We start from the raw sequence: 20,811 nt of genomic DNA on the forward strand, positions 1-20,811 counted from the left end.
TCTAAAGCAGTTAGATGGAGTATTAATGTACATTTTGGCAATAGCCGCCGGAGTACGGTACAGAAGCCATTTACTGAAGAATAACATTCTGCGCCAATTGGCTCCCCTTAATACGCTAAAATAAAATGTATTAATGGTCTTCCAAATATTGAGAGAGAGCCCATAGTTTTCTTGTTCCTGCCATTTTCTAATTGCTTTGGAACTTAAATCCCCCTCCCTACTCTGTGCTAAACAGCGTTTCCAATCCCCGGGTTTCTTTACCCGTGAATCCACAAAAAGATCATGAGTCAACTGATTAGGTTGCCTTATCTGTGTTGGGTCCATTTGCCCCAGAGTTTTATAAATCAGATTATAAGACCTATCAGCAAAAAATTCCCCTGGATTAAACGTGCCATCTCTGTCAGGGTTATCCAGGATCCATTCCTAACAAAATCCATTAGCGTGGCAAACCCAGCCCGCCCCCAATTTTCAACTATCTCCGTTCCTATTTTAATCCCTATGAATGAAAATACACTAATCAGGGGAGTTATTAAATTAAAGAGGGGAAGAGAATATCTTTTAAGCATAACACAGCGTCTCTTAAAAAACCAGGTCAATGTCTTATAGAGAACAAATTTGGGTGATTTAAGTTCTGTCCGTGAGTTTGGTTTTTGAATCTTGCCAGATACTGTGCGAAATATGCATTGTAATAATCCTTAAGATTTGGTAGGGAAAGACCTCCTTGATCCGTGTCCTCATAGAGAGTCCCTATTGCGATTCGAGGCGTCTTTTTTGCCCAAACAAAGGCTGAGAACAGAGATTCTACTTTAGAAAAAAACGCACTGGGCAAAAAACAGGAGATGGTGGAAAACAAAAAATTAAATAGAGGGAGGAGGGACATATTTATCAATGCCACCCGACCAAGGATAGATAATGGCAATTAATTCCACCGTGCAAACATTGTACAAACTTTTTGAAGAAGAGGATCAAAATTAAGTATATACAAATCTTTAACTGAAGCAGAAAAAAAGGCCCCTAAATATCTTTTAGGTCTAATATTGATACAGCTACCTATATCAGGATGAAGTTCTGGATCTATACCCCCGCAAACCAAAATTTCTCTTTTCTTTTTATTAATCCGGTATCCCCCCCAAGGCCTGTAGACCCTGCATTTGAGATTGCATATCAGGTTTAATTGACAACATGATATCGTCAGCATATAATTTAATCTTGGCCATAGAGGTGACGGGAGGGGATATATTCACACAGTTCCGGATTGCCACTCCTAGTGGCTCAATAAAAAATGCAAAAAGAACAGGTGACAATGGGCATCCTTGCCTCGTGCCCCGCTTGACTGACACTGATCTCACCATGGCTGTATTAATAATAACATTGGCTTTGACACTCGTGTAAAGATTCTGAATTAAGTTAGTGATTTGTTGTGGGATCCCAAAATGCTGCAAAATAATAAAAAGTGTCGCCCAAACCACCAAATCAAAAGCTTTTTCCGCATCTAATAATAAAATTAACGCAGGGACCCCCCGTGTCTCAAAATAATCTAAGGCCTCAATCAAATAATGTGTATTCGTGATCAATTGTCGACCTGCGATGAAACCATTTTGATCAGGATGGATCCCGGAAGCTTGTTTCCTTTCCAGTAAAGAATTGGCTTGGTAGTTTGGTCTGCCCTGTTCCCATGATGCACTGGGCCAGGGTCAGACTAATTTGCATGTAGCCAGGTTCTGAACTGGGATGGTGCAGTGAGCTAAAAAACGGTGATGGCTCAAGCCCTGATCTTTTGACTGGGTAGGAGTGTTCTGCTTAATTCAGATACTCTGTCCATCACCACCCCCTTTTTGAATCTCTTTAGCTTGCTGGCGGCGGGCCTTCGCCTTAATTCGTGCATTCAGGAGTTTGCCCATAATTTAGCTTCTCCAACAGTAAGTCTTTAAGTGGAAAAAAAAAGGGAGAATCTAAGAATTCTGGATGCTGAAGTCCTGAGCGAAAATACATAAAGCTTTCTGACACCAGATCACCAGAAATCGAGGTGAGTAATCAAGGCAATATATCCAAAAAAAGAGAGGAGGGAGTAGGATTCTGGATACTGAAGTCCCAAGCAAGAAGGAAATGCAGACACCAAATCACCAAATCACCCGAGGCACGGAGATCAGGGTGAGAAATCAAGATATATCCAGGGTGTCTCCAAATGCAGAAACAATTCTCTTCCACCTCCTTCACACGTGCAAAAAAAACCCTGAGCCTGCCACTGCCGCCACCGCAGCGCGCGAAGTTTTGTGTAAAAATGTATCAAGTGAAAAGGACTCACCCGAAACCACCAAACCAAAGAGTGAAAGTCGTTTGAGCCTGGGAGCCAAAAAGTCCGCAGATCAGCAGTCTCTCATCCACAAGTCCTGTGTATCAATAGGTCTGCGGGGCTCAGGGCAGGGCAGGCACGGTGATCGACGCTTTACTGCCCTCGCTGCAGTCTGCCAAAATATCCTCGAAATTATGTTTTTTTTCGTTACGACGATTTTCCCCGCTGCAACTCACAAATGCCTCATAACCGCTTTAACACTTAGCCGCTTTAACGCTCCCAGACGCCAAGAGCATGCGAAAAGCACACAATCCGTTCACGGAGAGCGGGAGCCGTCAGGACGCCAGCTACCTGCCGCCATCAACCTCGTGGGGGGAGGAGCGAAGGAACAGGGTGCACAGGTCCTACGTGGAGGCGTGGAACTCCACCGTAGCGGTCCGTTCCAGCCAAGCGGCATCTTGACAAATTATTCAGTTGGGTTTGGACTCCGCAGAGTTGGGCGCCAGGCCCATTGGTCGTTTGATGGCTATCTTACATCATGCCTGGCTTAGCACCTCTGGGTTTCTTGCAGACATGAAATTCACAATTATGGACCTGCCTTTTGAAAGCTCCAAGTTATTAGTTGAAAAAGCTGATTTGGCTTAGAAGCAGTTTAAAAGGAGCAGCGCAGTCGCTCCCTAGGTCTAAAGCCCCCACAAAGAGACTGCAGGCAGTTTAATTCCTTTGAAAGGTTCACAGGCGGATTTAATTTTTGCCAAAGTCCGCTACAGCAAACACAGCAGCAGCCCAATAACCCACTGCTTCGACAGTATGGTGACCTATGGAACGGTCAGAATCCACACCACTCAAAAACCATCCTCCGTCTCGCCCTCCCTTACGCCCCACTAGGAAGTTTCTCTCATTTGCCCTTTCTACAGGCCTGGAAGCCCATAATTTCCTACCAGCTGGTCTTCCAAACTGTAGAAAGGGGGTATGTACTACACTTCCAGCAGGCTTCTCCCTGAACTCCCTGTCACTGTGTTTGTCAGACAGAAGACCATCTACGCGCCTTGAAGCAGGAGGTGGCAGTAGAGCTGCAGAACACATCAGTGAGGCTGGTGCCAGAGCAGGAGATTGGGCAGGGCTGCTACTCTCTGTTCTTCCTCAGAAAGATGGCTGTCTTGTCAAACCCTAGACCTCAGTGTCTTGAATCTCTTTCTCCACAAACAGAAATTCAAGATGCTGACCTGGCTCAGGATGGCTGTGTTGTGGCGTCGGTCAAGGGATACCTAGCAGCCTTGTCGACCTATCTCTGCCTTCCAGCCCACCCATCTCTGTTCAAGTAGTTTTCTGAAGATCGTCACAAATATGACTCCCACCTGCTCCCTTTATTCCGCAGTGGGACCTTAAATTGGTTCTAACATTCCTGATGGATCTTCCTTTGAGCATCTTCAAAGATGGCAATTAAGACTGTTGATTTTTAGGACTATTTTTCCTAATAGCTATCACTTCAGTGAGAGACGTCAGTGAGTTGTTGCTGTGAGTATACGCCTGCGTGTTACTGCCTTTTTCCCCAACAATTTTGTTCTTTAAACCCTAGCTGTTTTCCTTCCCTGGGTTGTGACCTCATTCCACCTGGATCAGCACCTCCCCCTTTCTTCTTTCTATCTCCTTCCTCCTGCCTTCAAGGAAGAGGAGAGGCTGCACAGGCTGGATGCGAAGAGAGCATTCATTTTCTATATTGACTGCACCAAGGCCTACCTTGTTTAACCTTTTCTTCAGAACCCTCCTTTAAGTAGTGTGCTGCTTGGCAAGTGCGTTCAAAAGCTGAGGAACTGCAGGTATAAGTATCCACTTGAAGAAAAAGGTACTTACCTCTCTAACCATCTCTCTGGTGAATACATTCTATCTGCCTGCAGATTCCTCACCGATCCCATCCTCCTCCCAGTCTTAAAGGATGGGCATAGGCCATTTTAATAAGGTTCCTAGGAGTTTCTTTAGACTGCATCTAAACGTACATGATGTTTTTCTTGCGTCTCGTTGATGTGGAAAAAATAGAGGAGAAACTGACATTGTCAAACCAGGGTGAGCACTTTGTGGGTCTGGTGGTTTCACATTGCTTCCGGTTGTTACCAGTGTCCATGTGAAGCCAGCATCTTCTGCTGAAATGGAATAGCTCTGAAAAAGTTTCCAATTCTGGCCTGACAGCTGGGATGTTAAAAAGATGAGTAGTCTACAAGTAGATAGAGTATCCACCAGAAAGATTGTTACCAGAGGTAAGTAAATTTTTCTTATGGCTGCTATCTCCCCACAGAAATAATTGGGCTCTCAGCATTGGGGGCCTAAGTCTCCCAGTGATAAAAACATAAAAACTGACTTGTTGATATTTTTATTTTAATATATATTTTTTAATTTAATTTAATGTAATAAAAAAAATCTTAGTAAACACTGTTGGAATAATCCTTGTGATATCATTAAATGAAAATGGAGTAACTACACAAAGAGCACTAGTTGCCACTTGACCTTATTTTCAGGCTTGTGACTACCGCGTGTATCTAGGAAAGTTGTTGAATGCCTCATCACAGAATCATTACTTTTGCATCTCACTGTGTTCTGCGTTTTCCTCCATTGGCCTTTGTGGAAAGTGTTTGGAGCAATTGAGAGTTATTAATTAATAACCAAAGCAATGCCACTTTCATGTGGGCATTAGTTTAGGATTTCCTCATCCCCTGCTCTTTAGTGCTTGCATGTTATCCCTCATTCTTCATCTCATCCCTCACCTCTCATCCATCAGCCCGTATTGATCTTTCTTCATTCGTCATCCATCTTTCCTCATACCTCATCCCTCGTACATTACACCTTAACACTCATTCCCCACCCCTCAGTCGTAGCCCCTCCGTGATCAGCTCTCCTACTAACGTGAAGTTTGATAATTAAACTAGACCATGAGGATGTTCTATGATGCCCATTTTAGAACATCTCTGCCCCTTGTCTCAGCTCTTGTTCCTCTTACCTCACTCCTTCCTCTCCCCTTCCTCCTCAAGTGCTGAGCACAAGTGCTGCTGTTAGTGCTTATGGCCAGAATAGAGAAGTGCTCAGCCCTGGAAATGACTATCTAACACACCAGAATTAATAAGCAACATTTTCATGATTTGTTAGTTAAAATAGTGTCACAGCCTGCTTTTAGAAAACAAATGTCTAATGTACGTCTACTAACGTTTTGAATAAAGACTTCAGTTTCATAGAATCTAATCTGTCTCACAACTTTTTTCTGACCAATTATTTATTTTCATTTTTGTTTCCAAAGTCATGATTATTTCCCTTTTTCATTTTAATCATTGACTCATTAAAACTCTCTCTCGCGTTACCACTCAAAATGATTGTGAAACTGTGGCAGAACGTTATAAGACAACAATAACAATGTAGATGTGTAACATAAGATGCCCTAGAAATGTAGATATTTCCTCATTCAGTCTGCAATAAGAATTGACATTTTTTATAGTGCAAAATATCCTGGGTATGCAAATATCCCATGGCCAGGTCCGGCTTTTGTGTGTTAGTTGTCTTACCTGAATATGGCACTCTATTCAGTTAATTCTACAGTACTGCAATCCTATTTGGAATACACTTTACGAATTTCTAGGTTGAATTTATTGCCCATAAATAAATTGCCTAAAGCTAGTCTTTTACTTCCCTATTGATGGGAGGGAATGTCTGTCTATGTTGGACACAACTAATAACATCAACACCAGTGGAGGGCCCATGAGGAGCAAGTAGTGAGGGATGAACAATGGATAAGTCTGTCCTAAAAATTGGCAGATTTATATTTATTTTAAGACATTATCATTTGTCTATATGACTCACCACTCATAAAGTGAGGGCTAAAGAGTGGGAGGTTAAGGTGTGAGGACTGAGTGCAGGGGTGAATGGGCGGGGGTGATGGGTTGTGGGTAATGGGTGGGGATGTTGGGTGGGAGAATGATGGATGACAAAAGAGTGATGATAAGTCGGAGATGAGGAAATGGATGTCCTAAAATGGTCTTTATAAGGGTGGAGTTACTTTTTCAGCTGTGATTCTCTGCTTATCTCACCTTTTACAGCTGACCTTGTACACCTACAACTGGTCCCCAGATCTCGGTGCAGCCCTGAGCCGCGCTCTCACGCGTCTGATCCAGTGGCAAAATGCCCGGTCCCATGTGGTGCATTGCCTGCTGAGCCAGAAAATGGGACTCTTTCACCACTGTTGCTTTGCGGACGCACCATGGCACGAAGACCCAAAACAGGTATGTTAGTGAATATTTAATTGCCACCATTTCTATGGGGCAGAAATGCTTTTGGAATATTATGGTTCTGGGATTCCCATTGACTGGAGTCAAAGGGGTCTTTTGATATCCTGCAAACATGGTTAGGTGTCATATTGTTCAGAGGTGGGTAATATTAGATAGTGGCTGGCAAGAATGTGGTAGACTCATGTACTGTTCAGTGGAGGATTATATTGGATAGGTACCAACTGGAACCTGTTATAGATCTGTGTGGAGCCATTTGTGCTTAGATGTCTGTGACAAATGGCATGGCTGTTTCATTTGTTCTGCTGGTGTGGACAGTTGGCCATTGCTTGGGTTCAGGTAATTCTCAAGTTTGGGCCATTTTTGACCATTGGGTGGCTTCAGTGCCATTCTGTAGGTAAGTGGGTGTGCTAGGCTTAAGTTAACTTATTCAGGATGGTTGATATGTAATTCGGGTAGAGGGTATAGATGTTTCAGAATATCAGGCACATTTGAGAAGGCCAAGCTATGGCAGTTAGATGGCTTGGTGCATTGTTGTGTATATAGTAATGTCAGAGCTGTGTCCGTGTCCTGTGGTCTCTTACGCCAAGCAGAGGACACCCTTTTATACCTGCACACAGGCAAACTCTTCACCAAGGTACTGACTGGACGACCTTCCTCATGGGCTTTCAGTCATCCCCAAAAAGCGAAGACTCGAGTTTGTGAAAGAGTTGGCTTTCAAGTCACCCAGGCCTCTATTCCCCAAGAAATGTAGAGGCCGGGGGAGAATCCCACCATGCCAGCCTCCGACTCCTAGGCACTTAGCTCTCCACAACCCTCACAAACTTCCATACCCCCTCAGCATTCCTCACCCCCGAAAAAAATCCCAAACCCATTTGGCTGCCATCTCCTGACTCCTTGAGAGATCAGTCCCTACTTTTTCACACCTAGACACCCCTTATGAGCCACTAGACTCTTATTATGAGCCCCTACTGCACAGGAAGGACCCATGGGAGGGCCCCATAGCCGACTGTATGGACGACTGAGACATAAAAGATCACTCTGCCAAAGTGTCTCTAACCAGTGTTACTCCCACACACGGTTGCCCAAGACCACAAGGTAGACTTACACATTCTATAAGATGAGGCTGAAATGTCCAAACCTCGCCTCCAGGTACCCACAGTCCATGGGCAATGCTCTGTCGATAATCGGTCAGGGAAATTCTTTCTTCCTCCTCTCATCCCATAGATGTTGAGGAATCTGAGACCTAGAGGCTCCAACCGGGCCAGGTAACCCTGGTACTACATGATTCATTCTGGAGATATACATCAACTTTCTAAGTATGCTCAGACAAGACCTCCTTACTCAACATCTGGGTAAACTCAGACACTCTGACAGCTCGACCTTGCAATTTGGCACATGAGATCCTAGTATTTGGTTATCGGAACCTCCCAGTGGAGTGTATGCTCATATCAGAGGAGGCGCGTAAACTAATCATGCTTGCACACTACACAGCAGAATGCAAAAGATTTGTCCACTAATGCATCTTAGTGCAAATAAAGCCCATTGAGGTCGAGATATTATTTGCCACCACTTAAATTTACAAAAGGCAGGCCTAGCGTACACCTCCATAGGCTTGCACTTAGCCGCAGTTGCAATGTACACACAAAATAGAGAACACTTGTCCTTCTTCAGAATGCCTGTGGGGAAGGCCTGCATTGAGGGGCATAAGAGTGTGATACCGCCTATAATGCCCCTTGCCCCTGTGTGGAATCTCAACAGATTCCCCACACAGCTCATAGGTCCACCCTTTACACCCATCCACTCTTGGAACTTGCTGTTTCTGTAATTGAAGGTAGCTTTCCTAATTGCAATAGTGTCGCTGAGGAGTTTTTGCAAGCTCCAAGTGCTAACGATCCTGGAACATTTCATCAAGGTTTACAAAGACCAAGTGCTCATCAAGAGCAACCCCAACTTTCTGCCCAAGTTACTGTTATCTTTTCACTTTAGTCAAACCATTGAGGTTCTTGTCTACTTTACACAACCACACTCTGTATTGGAAAAGGCATGACACACACTAGACGTTAAAAGGACACTCATGATATATTTATAGGATGAAATCCTTTCTTAAAACAAACAAACTGTTTGAAGACTTTATCTGAAAGAGACACGTTAGTGATAGATTCCTTACCTTGGAATATCCCCAGGCGTCAGACTGGATCCGGTAAAGTTTTTCGTCAGTAGTACCCCTGCGCGTCAGTAGGTGGCGTTGTGCGGCTCCTCGTCCGTCGCTGGCGTTGTAAGCGACAAGATGATGTCATGGAGACTACTTAGGCGCCACCCATGCGTGCCGGCGTCAGTTCTTTCTGTTTCCGTGCCAGCATGCGCAGATCCGGTTAGAGCACTTACCCTGGTCACTTTTTTACTAACTTTTTTGAGACTTTTGTCTCTACTTCTTTGAGTCTTGACTCGTGGTGCCGCGTAGGGATGCCTGTGTTTAAATCCTGCGGGGCCTGCCGCCGTACGATGTCGTTGGCCGACCCCCACTGCGTTTGTCTTTACTGTCTGGGCCGCGGCCATGACTCCCGGTCATGTTCCGACTCTCTGGCCATGGCTCCGAAGGCTTTGCGGGAGCAGTCCCGAAAGCTGCTGGAGGCCCGACAGTCGTCTCCGCACCATTCGAGGTCCAGGGGTCGCTCGAGGAAACGACCGCAGAGCCACCATCATCGCTCATCGGGGTCGAAGTCTTCACCCTCTGAATCGGGTAAGAGACGTCACAAGAAAAAGTCAAAGAAGGGTTTACACTCTCCGACATCCCCCCGTCGGCCTCCCGATGTGGACGAGGGGGCCAGGAGTTCTTCCCACACGGCTCAGTTGGAGCCTGAGAGTCCTGTGGCCTACCCACCTTATCCGGATCCGTCAGCGACTCCGGCCCAGGTGCAAGATTTTCTTGCCGCCATGGATGGTCTTTTCAGGCCCAGGTCTCCCGTTGGTGCGCCTTCGGGCCCCGCGGTCCCTATTGAGGGCCCTTGCTTGCTGCCTGCGCCTCCACCGGTGGCTCCGGCCCCGGCGCTGCAAGGTCCTCCGCCGGCGGCTCCGGCGCCGCAGGGTCCTCTGCCGGCAGCTCCAGCCCCGGCGCCCCCTGCGGCTCCGTTCCTGGTGCTTCAATGGGTCCCGTTCGTCCGACCTCCACCCTTGCCCGGGTTTCTGGACAATTTTGCTCCAGCTTGGGACCCTAATTGAGACATGGAGCCGGATCTGCGCTGTTCCCGGCACCGTTGGAGCATTTGTATTCCCCTATGCCTCCCCCGCTACCGCAGCCTGTGCCTCGGGCCGTGGAGGAGGGGGATGACTGGGAGAGATTGGAGGACCCTCTTGCACGGCAGTGCGAGTCCGAACATGAGTGGGCGGAGGACTCGGAGGATGCAGGTGGCCTTGACCTCTCCTCTGAGCCTGGATTTATGTCTCCTCCCGCTATCATGGAGGAGGGCGCCACATATACTGTGGTGCTCCGTAGAGCAGCTGAGGCCCTTTACCTTGATCTTCCTTCTCTCACTCTCAAGACGAACCTCCTTACTGAAGTGCTTCAGCCGGCGGCAAGTTCTGTGGAACCTCTGCCTCCGTTCAATGAGGCCTTGACAGATGTTTTGATGGGCACCTGGTCTAGACCTGCCACAGGGGTTCCTGTGGATAGGAACGTGGCCAGGCGTCGTTGCCCGGCACCGGGTGACCTACCTTTTTAACAAATCATCCGACTCCGGAGAGCATGGTCATTCAGGCCTCCACTTCCCAAAGTGCATTCCCTACTGCCCGCCGGATAAGGAATCAAAGAAGCTGGGGCAGTTTGGCAAGAAGGTATTTTCCTCTGCTAGCTTGGGGCTGCGGTCAGTCAACACCGCATGCCTCTTGAGCCGCTACTCTCAGGCTGTGCGGGACTCAGTGGCACAAACACTGCCCCAGTGCCCGGAGGAGGTTCGGGCTGTACTTTCCCAAGCTGTTGCAGAGGGAAAGGATGCCGCAAACTTTGCCATTCAGTGTTGGCTGGACACCGCAGACTCTTTGGGGAGAGCGTTCTCCGCGACGGTGGCCGTGCGTCACCATGCCTAGCTGCGGTCCACGGGGTTTTCGGGGGATGTCCAGAGTTCCCTCATGGACATGCCTTTCGATGGTACTAGTCTGTTAGGTGATGAGGCAGGCAGTGCGCTGGAGCGTTTCAAGGACTCTCGGGCTACAGCCAAGTCCTTGGGTCTCTCCACCACATGCCTGGCCACGTTTACCTTTCGTTCCTTTCGTAGCCACGGAAGGAGCGCCCCTGCACGTTCGTTCAGCCAGAAACTTGTGCAGAACCAACCTCAGCGCGTCCGGGGGTGTGGAGGCCGCCGTGGCGGCACAGGGACCAGCGTGCGGGTCAATCCACCTCTGCTCCCGCAGCATCCGCCTCAAAGCCTTCCTAGTCTGAGCTTTGGGGTGCCACCCAAGCAGGTGGGCGGCAGGATTCAACATCACCTCCCCCACTGGCGTTCTGTCACTTCGGACAGGTGGGTGCGGCATATTATCCGGAGGGGCTACTCCCTCCCCTTCGAGCCTGCCCCCCAGCCATGCCTCCTCAGTTCCACCGCATGTCGGGAGATCACTTTGCTCTTCTCCGACCGGAAGTCACAGCCCTCCTGGCCAAGGGGTGTCAGTCTTCCCCTACCTCGATGACCGGTTGTTGAAGGCAGGCTCGCCCCAGGCAGTCGTCACCCACCTCCAGACTAAGGCCGACCTCCTCCATTTGCTGGGGTTCTCCATCAACGTGCCGAAGTTGCACCGGAGTCCCTCTCAGAAGCTCAACTTCATCGGAGCAGTTCTGGATTCGAAGCAGTTTCGGGTTTATCCTCCCGAGCAGCAGGCCGGGATATTCAGGCTATGATCCCGATCTTTCAGCCTCTATCCCGGGTTACAGTCAGGATGACCCTCCGGCTCCTGGGCCAGAAGGCCTCCTGCATCCTGCTAGTGCAACATGCCTGGTGGCATATGCGGGCTCTGCAGTGGGACCTGAAGTTCCAATGGGGCACAGCATCAGGGCAACCTGTCCGATCATCTCGGAGGGCACTGCACGTCAATTGCAGTGGTGGCTCCGAATAGCGGTTGGATCAATGGCAGATCCCGCTCCCTTCCCCAACTGGAGCACACAATTGTGAGGAATGTGTCCCTCCAGGGCTGGGGCGGGCACTTGGGAGAGGCGGAGATCAGAGGTCTCTGGTCTCCGGCGGAGTCCCGGCTCCATATCAACCTGTTGGAGCTTCGGCCGATCCATTTTGCACTGAATGCATTCCTCCCCTCTGTCCGGGGAAGTGTGGTGCAGGTGTTCACGGACAACACCACATTCATGTGGTACTGCAACAATCAGGGTGGTGTGGGGTCGTGTACCCTATGTCAGGAGGCTACGCGCCTCTGGACATGGCTGGAACATCAAGGCATTACCTTGGTGGTTCAACACCTGGCAGGTTCTCTGAACGACAGGGCAGACTAACTCAGCCGCCGGTGCTTGATGGATCACGAGTGGCGTCTGAACATCGACATTTCGCAAGGTCTCTTTCTGCAGTGGGGAGAGCCTTGGTTAGATCTATTCGCCACCGAAGAGAACGCACAATGTCATCAATTCTGCGTGTTGGAATTTCCAAGGCGGCACTCGCTCGGCGATGCTTTTCGGCGCAAGTGGAGTGCGCTCCGCTGTACGCCTTTCCACCTATGCCACTTCCGCCCAGAGTGCTGAAGAAGATTCGGTGCGACCGGGCCCAAGTCATCCTTGTGGCTCTGGATTGGGCATGAAGATACTGGTATCCCGAGCTACTCAGCATAGCGATCGATCCCCTGATCCAACTGGCTCTTCGGGAGGATCTTTTGTCGCAGCATCAGGGGACGGTCCTCCACCCGAACCTGTGTAGCCTCCACCTCCATGCGTGGAGATTGAGCGGCGACAGTTAACAGCTTTCGATCTTACTCCCGAAGTCTGTGATGTCATTCTGGCAGCCAGGCGTCCCTCACTAAAACAGTATACGCTTGCAGGTGGAACAAATTTGGCTGTGGATCCCCTTTCTGCCCCTCTTTCTGAGGTACTTCTGTTCCTTCTATCTTTGGCCAAGCAGGGCTCTGCTCTGGGCACTATCAAAAGTTATCTTTCGGCCATCTCCGCCTTTCTTCGGCTTCCAGATCAGCCTTCTCTTTTTAAGTCTCCGGTTGTTAACCGTTTCCTCAAAGGCATTACACACATGTTTCCTCCAGTATGCCTCAATGGGACTTAAATCTTGTCTTGACCTATCTGATGTGCGCTCCCTTTGAGCACCCTTCATAACTGTCCTTTACGTCTTCTCACTCTAAAGACGGCTTTCCTGGTAGCTATCACCTCTGCCAGAAGAGTGAGTGAGCTACAGCCTCTTTCTTCTAAACTTCCTTTCCGTTCTGTTCATCCGGAGAAGGTGGTTTTAAGGACCCATTCTTCTTTGTTGCCAAAGTTTGTAACGCCCTTCCACCTCAGGCAGACCATCACTTTGCCCACCTTCTTTCCGCCTCCGCAACCTTCAAAAGAGGAAGAGAGGCACCTCCTTCTGGAACCAAAAAGTGCGCCCTCGTTCTATCTGAAGCGCACACAACAGTTTCGGTGGATGACCAGCTCTTTTTTGGCTATGTGGGCCCCAGAAAAGGTCGGGCCGTGCACAAATGAACCATCTCTCGGCGGGTTGTTCTGTCCATCAAAGCATGCTACTCATTGACCAAGAAGGAGCCTCCTGTGGTGCTGCGGGCCCATTCTACCAGGGCAACAGCCTTACTGCCTTGGGACATTTGTTAGGCAGCTACGTGGGCCTCGCTGCACACGTTTACTAAGCATTATTGCCTTGACAGTCAAGTCCGGAGAGACTGCTTCTTTAGCCGTTCTGTTTTCTGTGACTTTCTGGTGTAATCTTGTTCGCAGACCCACCACCGGGGTTGGTATTGCTGGGGTATCTATTCTAAGGTAAGGAATCTATCACTAACGTGTCTCTTTCAGATGCACAAGTTACTACTTGTGTAACAATATATCTGTAAGAGACATTAGTTAGTGATAGATTCCTTAGCGCCCCACCCATCCTCCCCGTTCTGCGAACTGATTTCTAGGGTTAAGGTCAATCCTTTCAGGGTCCTAGTTTCATGGCACCGGTGGTCAGTTTCTTTCATGGCTCTACGTTCCTGGTGCGGAAAGTCGTGTACAGAACTGACGTCAGCGCGCATGGGTGGCGCCTAAGTAGTCTCCGTGATGTCATCTCTGTGCTTACGGCGCCAGCGACGGACGCGGAGCCACACGACGCCACCTACCGACGTGCAGGGGTACTGCTGACGAAAAACTTTCCGGATCCAGTCTGATGCCTGGGGATATTCTAAGGTAAGGAATCTATCACTAACTAAAGTCTCTTACAGATATATCGTTACACAAGTAGTAACTTGTGCATTAAACCCCTTAAGAGTCACCCCTTCTCTGTGTCCGGCATTACGAAATGGATAGTTTAGTGCATCCAGACTTTCTACACCAAGGCAAAGCTCACACTTCCATTGCTCTCAATCACACTCCATCCTCAAAAAGGGTGCCACCATGGCTTTTCTCGTAACATCCTGCTAGCAGACATATGCAAATCTGCCACCTGGTCAACATCACACTTGTTCACCAAACACTACTGTATTAGATATTTTAGCCTGCCAACAGGCAATGGATGGCCAGACTGTGTTCCAAATAACTGCGTAATCTGCCTGTGAGCCACCACGGTTGGGGAAACTACTTCACTGGCTAAGCATAGCATGTGTATCTACAGCCACACATGCTGCAAACAGAAATGTTACTTACCCTGTAAGCATCTGTTCATAGCATGTAGTACTACAGATTCACCTGCAGAGACCCTCTGTCCCTGAAGCGGGCAATGTTAATAGATGTCTAATCACTTTTTAACTTATTTTTTTGACTATCCACAATACACGGTACACACTATAGTCTTTGATACTTCACGCCACGTATACCACTCGACCGGCGAACAGTAAACAATCTGAGGTGCACCCTGTGTCCTAGTGCTTTGTGGACTAAGGGAGGATTAACACCCATTCGTGTGAACTTAAATTCCTTCGAATTAAAACTGGTTGCAAACATATGGGTCCAACACAAGATGGCACAAGTGTGCAGAGCATATGAATCTTCAGCACTATACACTGCAAACAGATGCTTACATGGTAAGTAACATCTTCGTTTAGGGCAGTGTGTGATTTTAACTTGATATGGATGTGGCTGCCCAGTTGGCAAACACCTAGCTAACTACACCGCTTAGAGCAGAGTGTTACACTCAAGGGGCTAAGGACTGATTCAACAGAGGATATGCGAGTATAAGGCAGTTCTAACGGTAGGGAGACAGTGGCAGAGTCTTCCCCGACCCGCTTGTTCGCTTGAGGTGCCTGAACTGTGTTTTACGTTGTGCTTTAAATTTTATTAACCCCTCATTAAATCTGTTGCTGATTTTAAAAATTGTAAGATTGAATTTGCAAGCTCATCTGCGCTAGCCTGTATTTGACTTGGCTGCTGGTAATACTTCTGTCCCAACCTGAATTGAAAGGGGGGACGGTATTTACAGGGCAGCTGTGGAAGCCTGGGCTCGATCACCACTCCTGCCCGCCCCGGTCCGACGCGGTAGCTAGTACCGTTGCGCGGAGGGCAGGCCAGTGAGAGCCAGACACTTCCTGTTCATCACTGGAGCGGTTAGCGCTCTAGTGGTTGCATTCTCAGGGATATTTAGCCCTCACCTATTCTCGAGCGCGCAGCGTTCACGCGCAGGAGAGCCGAAGAGGAGCCAAAGAGTAGGCCGTCTGCGCCCGTCCGCGACAGGCCGGGGCTAGGGGCTATGGACTCTGCTCAAATCGGCATAGATCCCATTGGAGAATATCGCATCAGGTATACAGGTCAGGCTTTATTAGATTTGCAACCGGTGCCTCTAGTGGGTTGTACCCATGACTTTTGGCCATGCCCAGAAGGCCCTTTTGCGTGTATTTCTTGTCGATTTCAGGCATCCTATTTTACCCTCTCTATTGGGTGTAAGGGAGAGGGAATTCCAGTGCAAAATGGTTTGAAAAGTTTCCTCCTTAATATCCGTTCCCGGCCCAAGCACTATTTTGAACTCTGGGACCTTATTAATACGGTAAAACCTGAAATTTGCTTCCTAACTGAAACATGGTTAAAACCGGTCCCTGCTATTACTTTGGGGATCCCTGTAGGATATAAAATCCTAAGGCTTGACCGTCCGATTAAAACTGGTGGCGGCATTGCTATAGTTTATAAAGAAGGTTTGAAGGTTTCTATAGTGGAACAAAGAAGTTGCTCCCTGATGGAAGCAATGATCTTTAAGATTAGTTCAGCTTCCAGAGCTCATTGGAAGGGAGCTCTAGTTTACCGTCCACCAGGGCCAAGTACGGGCTTTACGCTATCCCTGACCGAACTATTGGCCCCTTATTTTAAAGCTAAAGAAGATTTCCTTCTCTTGGGGGATTTTAATATTCATGTAAACCTTCCCAATCATCCTGAGGCGCTATCTTTATTCTCTGATCTCTCCCGACTAGGGCTTGAAATACAGAATATTGGCCCTACACACATAGGAGGCCACACTCTGGACGTAATTTTCTCTAACTGCCCCAAGATATTGTGTCGACCCTCGACCCGAGTAAACTGGTCAGACCATTTTATGATTGAATTTTCCCTTCTTGGACTAGACAAACCTAATAAACGGCCCCTCTTTCCCCCCCCCCTGTGGCGCAGGCAGTGGCACAAAGTGACACTGGATGAACTACAAAAAGTATGGATGGAACCTATCATCCTAGTTACGGACAACATGGAATCCGCCTTATCCAAGTTTAACATTGCCCTTCAAGAGGCGGTTGACCTGTTGGCCCCTATGAAATTGCATAAACAGCATCCTACATCCAGACAGGAGGTATGGTACACTGAACAACTTTGAATGGAGAAACAGGGTTGCAGGAAATTGGAAAAAACCTGGAGGAAACCCCACACTGAGGAAAGTGGGAAAAAGTACTCTGAGGTTTTGTCCTCATATCACAAGAATATTAGGCTAGCTAGGAGGAACTGCCTTACATCGCAGTTGGCAGAAGCGGGCAATTCCTCCTACAGGATTCTACAGACTTTTGTGAATCCTATAGCATGTGAGAGTCCTGATAATTTCTCCCAATACCTGTGCGATGACATCTCTCTATTTTTCAAAAATAAAGTAGAGTTGATCTATGAAAAAATCACAAAGGCTTCCAGCCCTAAGGGTAGTGCCTCTAGTACCCCTCCATTATCTCTTACACGCAATAGTGGCACACTTTCTGTCTTTCCGGAGGTTAGTCAATGTGATATCAACTCACTGATTAGCCATATTAAAACGGGGCCCCCTCTAGACTTTATACCAGCTAAGATGGTTGCTTCACTGGATAATCTACTCTGCCCTATGATTCAGACACTAATGAATCTTTCTCTTAAGGAAGGAAGGGTACCCCAAGAATGGAAAAGAGCTGTAGTAAATCCTATTCGTAAGAACTCTGCCCTGCCATGGACAGACTTATCCAACCTCCGCCCAATCTCTCTTCTGCCATATTTGAGCAAGATGACTGAGAAGCATGTGAATACCCATTTGTCTAATTTCATCGAGGCATCGGGAGGTTTAGATCACCCCCAATCGGGCTTCAGACCCAACTATAGCACTGAATCAGCGCGCCTCTCCATTACAGATACCATCAGGATGTCACAGGATAGAGGGGGCTCTATGATTCTGGTGCTTTTGGATCTGTCTGCAGCCTTTGACACGGTATCACATGATATCCTTCTCGGTCGTCTGCAGAAGGTGGGGATAGGAGGTCTTGCCCTGGCCTGGCTAGAGAGCTTTCTCTCAGGCCGCTCTCAAAGCGTCAACTTGGGCTCCTATCACTCTACTTCTATGGAGCTCACTAAGGGGGTTCCACAAGGCTCATGCCTAAGCCCTACACTATTTAATGTGTATGTGGCCCCCTTAGCTGACATCGTGAGAGCATATGGATTTATTCCAGTGTCGTATGCTGACGACACCCAGCTTCTGTTTCCATTCCAGACCCTCACCCCTGCAATCAAACACTCCTTTGCCGAAGGAATGAGAGCGGTGTCCTGCTGGATGGCCTCAAATTACCTTCAATGCAATGTGGGCAAAACTGAGGTCATGCTCTTTGGGGAGGCGCCTCTTCTGTGGTCACCGGATTGGTGGCCACTGGACTTAGGACCTGTCCCCTGTCCTAAACAAATAGTGAAGAACCTAAGTGTGCGACTAGACCAGGGACTATCGTTAAAGGAACACGCAAATCACGTGATTGGGTCCTGCTTTCGTGTAATTGGACTCCTGAGACGCGTATTTCCTTTCTTGCCCGACATCTACAGAAAGACCCTTGTCCAGGCCCTTGTAGTTAGCCGGTTGGATTACTGCAACGGCCTTCTTATATCTGCTAATGAAAATCTGTTTAGCAGACTGCAAGTGGCTCAAAACACCGCGGCAAGATTGGTCCTTAATGTCCCGCCTAGAACACCTTCTCGCCCCCTCCTGGAAAAACTCCACTGGCTGCCCATTCGCCAACGGGTTAAGTTTAAAATCTGTTGTGTTATACACAAAAGCATTTTTGGTTCAGGTCCCCAATACCTGGCTGAGAAAATCAGTATCTACAATCCTGGACGTCTCCTTCGTTCCAGTAACCAACTACTGCTACAGGTCCCTCTTATTAGAAAGGCAAGGCAGGGTGGCCGAGTACTTTCGTACATGGGCCCTACTATCTGGAACAAACTTCCCCTCAGCCTGAGACAAAATACTAACTATCTTGTCTTTAGGAAAATACTAAAGACACATTTGTTTCAGACAGCATAATTCCATGCACACTCTTAAAGCTCGGCCTTTAGTACATATGGTGAACCAAGCGCGGAGATACCCCTTCGGGGGTCGAATATAAGCATATAAATAAATAAATAACCTTATGGGCTGCTGAATTCATATGTGTGCATAGATCGCCGCCTAGTGTTGGGTCCGGATGATTGCACCTTGTTGTCCTGGAAGAGTCTTCGAAGTATCACGAGATAGGTGGCTCCTCCCCTGGACTACAGTGCGCATGGGCATCCTCTCCATCCTCAGATTGTTTTTTTCCGCCATTGGGTTCGGATGTACTTTCCTGTACTCGAAGTTCGGAATCTAAAAAAACTTTTCTAAAAGGCCAAAAGGCCTTCGGTCTCGTTGGTATTGTTTACGATCGGTGCCGACAGCTTTATTTACAGTTATTCAACTCGGGACGTCGAATCGGGCCGCGGGCCTTCTCGACGCCAAAGGGACCAGTCGTCGATGGAACGAAGTCCATTCAAAAGATGCCCTCTTTGTAATTCGAAATACCCACATATAGATAAACACCCTGTATGTAACAAGTGTTTATCTCCGGAACATAATGAATCCGACTGCCTAGCTTGTGCCCAATTTCGATCCAAAAAGACACTTCGGACTCGACGGGCCGCTAGGCTAATCATGCAGAAACCAGCGCCGGAGCCGGAAAATATCTTCGACGATGAAGACGATCTCGCCGAAGCAGAAGAATCAGATCAACAGTCGGATCAAGATTCGGAGCATGACTCCAACTACTATGTCGATGAAGAAGAAGACATCGTCGATGTAGGAGACGACGAACAAGGGATCGGAGACGTCTAAGACGACTCCAGTGATGAAACGGGGCCAACCGTGAGTACGACGCCCCAAACATACACTTCTATGGTTCTACAGGCTCAGGTCGAGGCATCGCCAGAAGGCCTTAGCCAAGATCTCGAAACCCATTCTATAGCCCCGCGATACAGCTCGGCTAAGAATATTAGAAAAGAGCCATCGGATCAACGTACTCCTAAATTGTTGATATCGAAACCAAAAGTTATGGAACCAAAAACAAAACCGAAACTGATCGACTACACAGTCTTCGGACCAAACTACGTCGATCCATCGGAGTCGATCCCAAAGAAGATCATCGACAATACGGTCTTTGGACCAAACTATGTCGATCCATCGGAGTCGAACACAAGGGTCGTCGAGCCGAAGGGCAGCGTACCTATATCCACTCCAAAACAAAAGGCCGTCGAACCGATAAGATCGGCGCCGACAGCCGGCAACACAAAAAAGGGACTTGATCCGAAGAAGGTTGTCGAACCCAAACAGAGAGTCGACAAACCAATGGCTGTGCAACCGAAAACGATCGAGCCGAATAAAATCGACCCGAAGAAGGCCATCGAGCCGAGACCAAAAAGCATCGGTCCAAAACCACAGGTTACGAAGACGCTACAATGTCAGAAAGGTACGATCGACCCGACAAAAAACGTCGGAACGATAAAAACATTGGCTCCGAAGAAACAGGCACAACCTAAAAAGACTGCTGTAACACCGAGGGATCTCGGACCGATCAAGTTTGGACTACCAACTTCCTCTAAAACGAAGGCGGTCGACCCGAAAAGCGGTATCGAACCGAAACAAACAAAACAAAAGACATTGGGAAAAACGCCAAGAACTACTGAGCAGGAGATCTTATATCCAGACCCCTCATCAGAAGAACAGTCAAAACTTTACATTGACCCTAATTCTGGCAAAGTCACTCTCTACAAAAGAAAAATCAGACCAGAAACTGATAAAGAGACTTATATCATCCCACTCAAAAAGAAAAGGGACTGTTCTACTTCACCTATTCTATTTGGGACTATAAAACCAACTAGGCCTGACACGTACACATATACACCCACACACTCAGATGAAGAGGTGGATGATGAATATAATGAGGAATACAATTACCCAGTAGACCATGACCAAGACAGTCAAGCTCAACCATGGGTTGACCCAGTAAATCCTGATGAGTCTCAACCCATTCCAGATACACCTGCATACCCTGCTAGGCCTTCTCCTACAGAGGATACAGCTGCTTTTAATGCACTAATAGATAGGGCAGCCCTCCATCACAATGTAGAAATGCATGCAGACCCCATTGAGGAAGATTTCCTCTTTGACACCTTTGCCACATCAGAAAGATCGGTCAAAACACTACCTATGTTAAAAGGGGTACTTAAACATGCAGGTGACATATTTAAGGAAACAACTAGGGCACGGGTCATTAACCCCAGAATAGAGGAAATACAGGTCAGCACCAGTAGACCCCACATATATTAAGGGACAACTGCCTTTGGATTCTTTAGTGGTATCC

The 20,811-nt window shown here is 47.9% G+C and overlaps 1 protein-coding gene across 7 annotated transcripts in view; it reads left to right on the forward strand.

Annotated features, from left to right (window-relative positions):
• Window positions 1-20,811, forward strand: part of SZT2 (SZT2 subunit of KICSTOR complex) — an 804,663-nt gene that overhangs the window by 624,392 nt on the left and 159,460 nt on the right. For all 7 annotated transcript variants that reach the window (XM_078659317.1, XM_078659363.1, XM_078659315.1 and 4 more), the window contains one exon: window positions 6,373-6,555. In XM_078659317.1, coding sequence (XP_078515443.1) covers window positions 6,373-6,555 — 183 coding nt within the window. The remainder of the gene's footprint in view (window positions 1-6,372; window positions 6,556-20,811) is intronic.

This window comes from Lissotriton helveticus, chromosome 1_1 (assembly GCF_964261635.1).
Source record: "Lissotriton helveticus chromosome 1_1, aLisHel1.1, whole genome shotgun sequence".
NCBI classification, from domain to species: domain Eukaryota; kingdom Metazoa; phylum Chordata; class Amphibia; order Caudata; family Salamandridae; genus Lissotriton; species Lissotriton helveticus.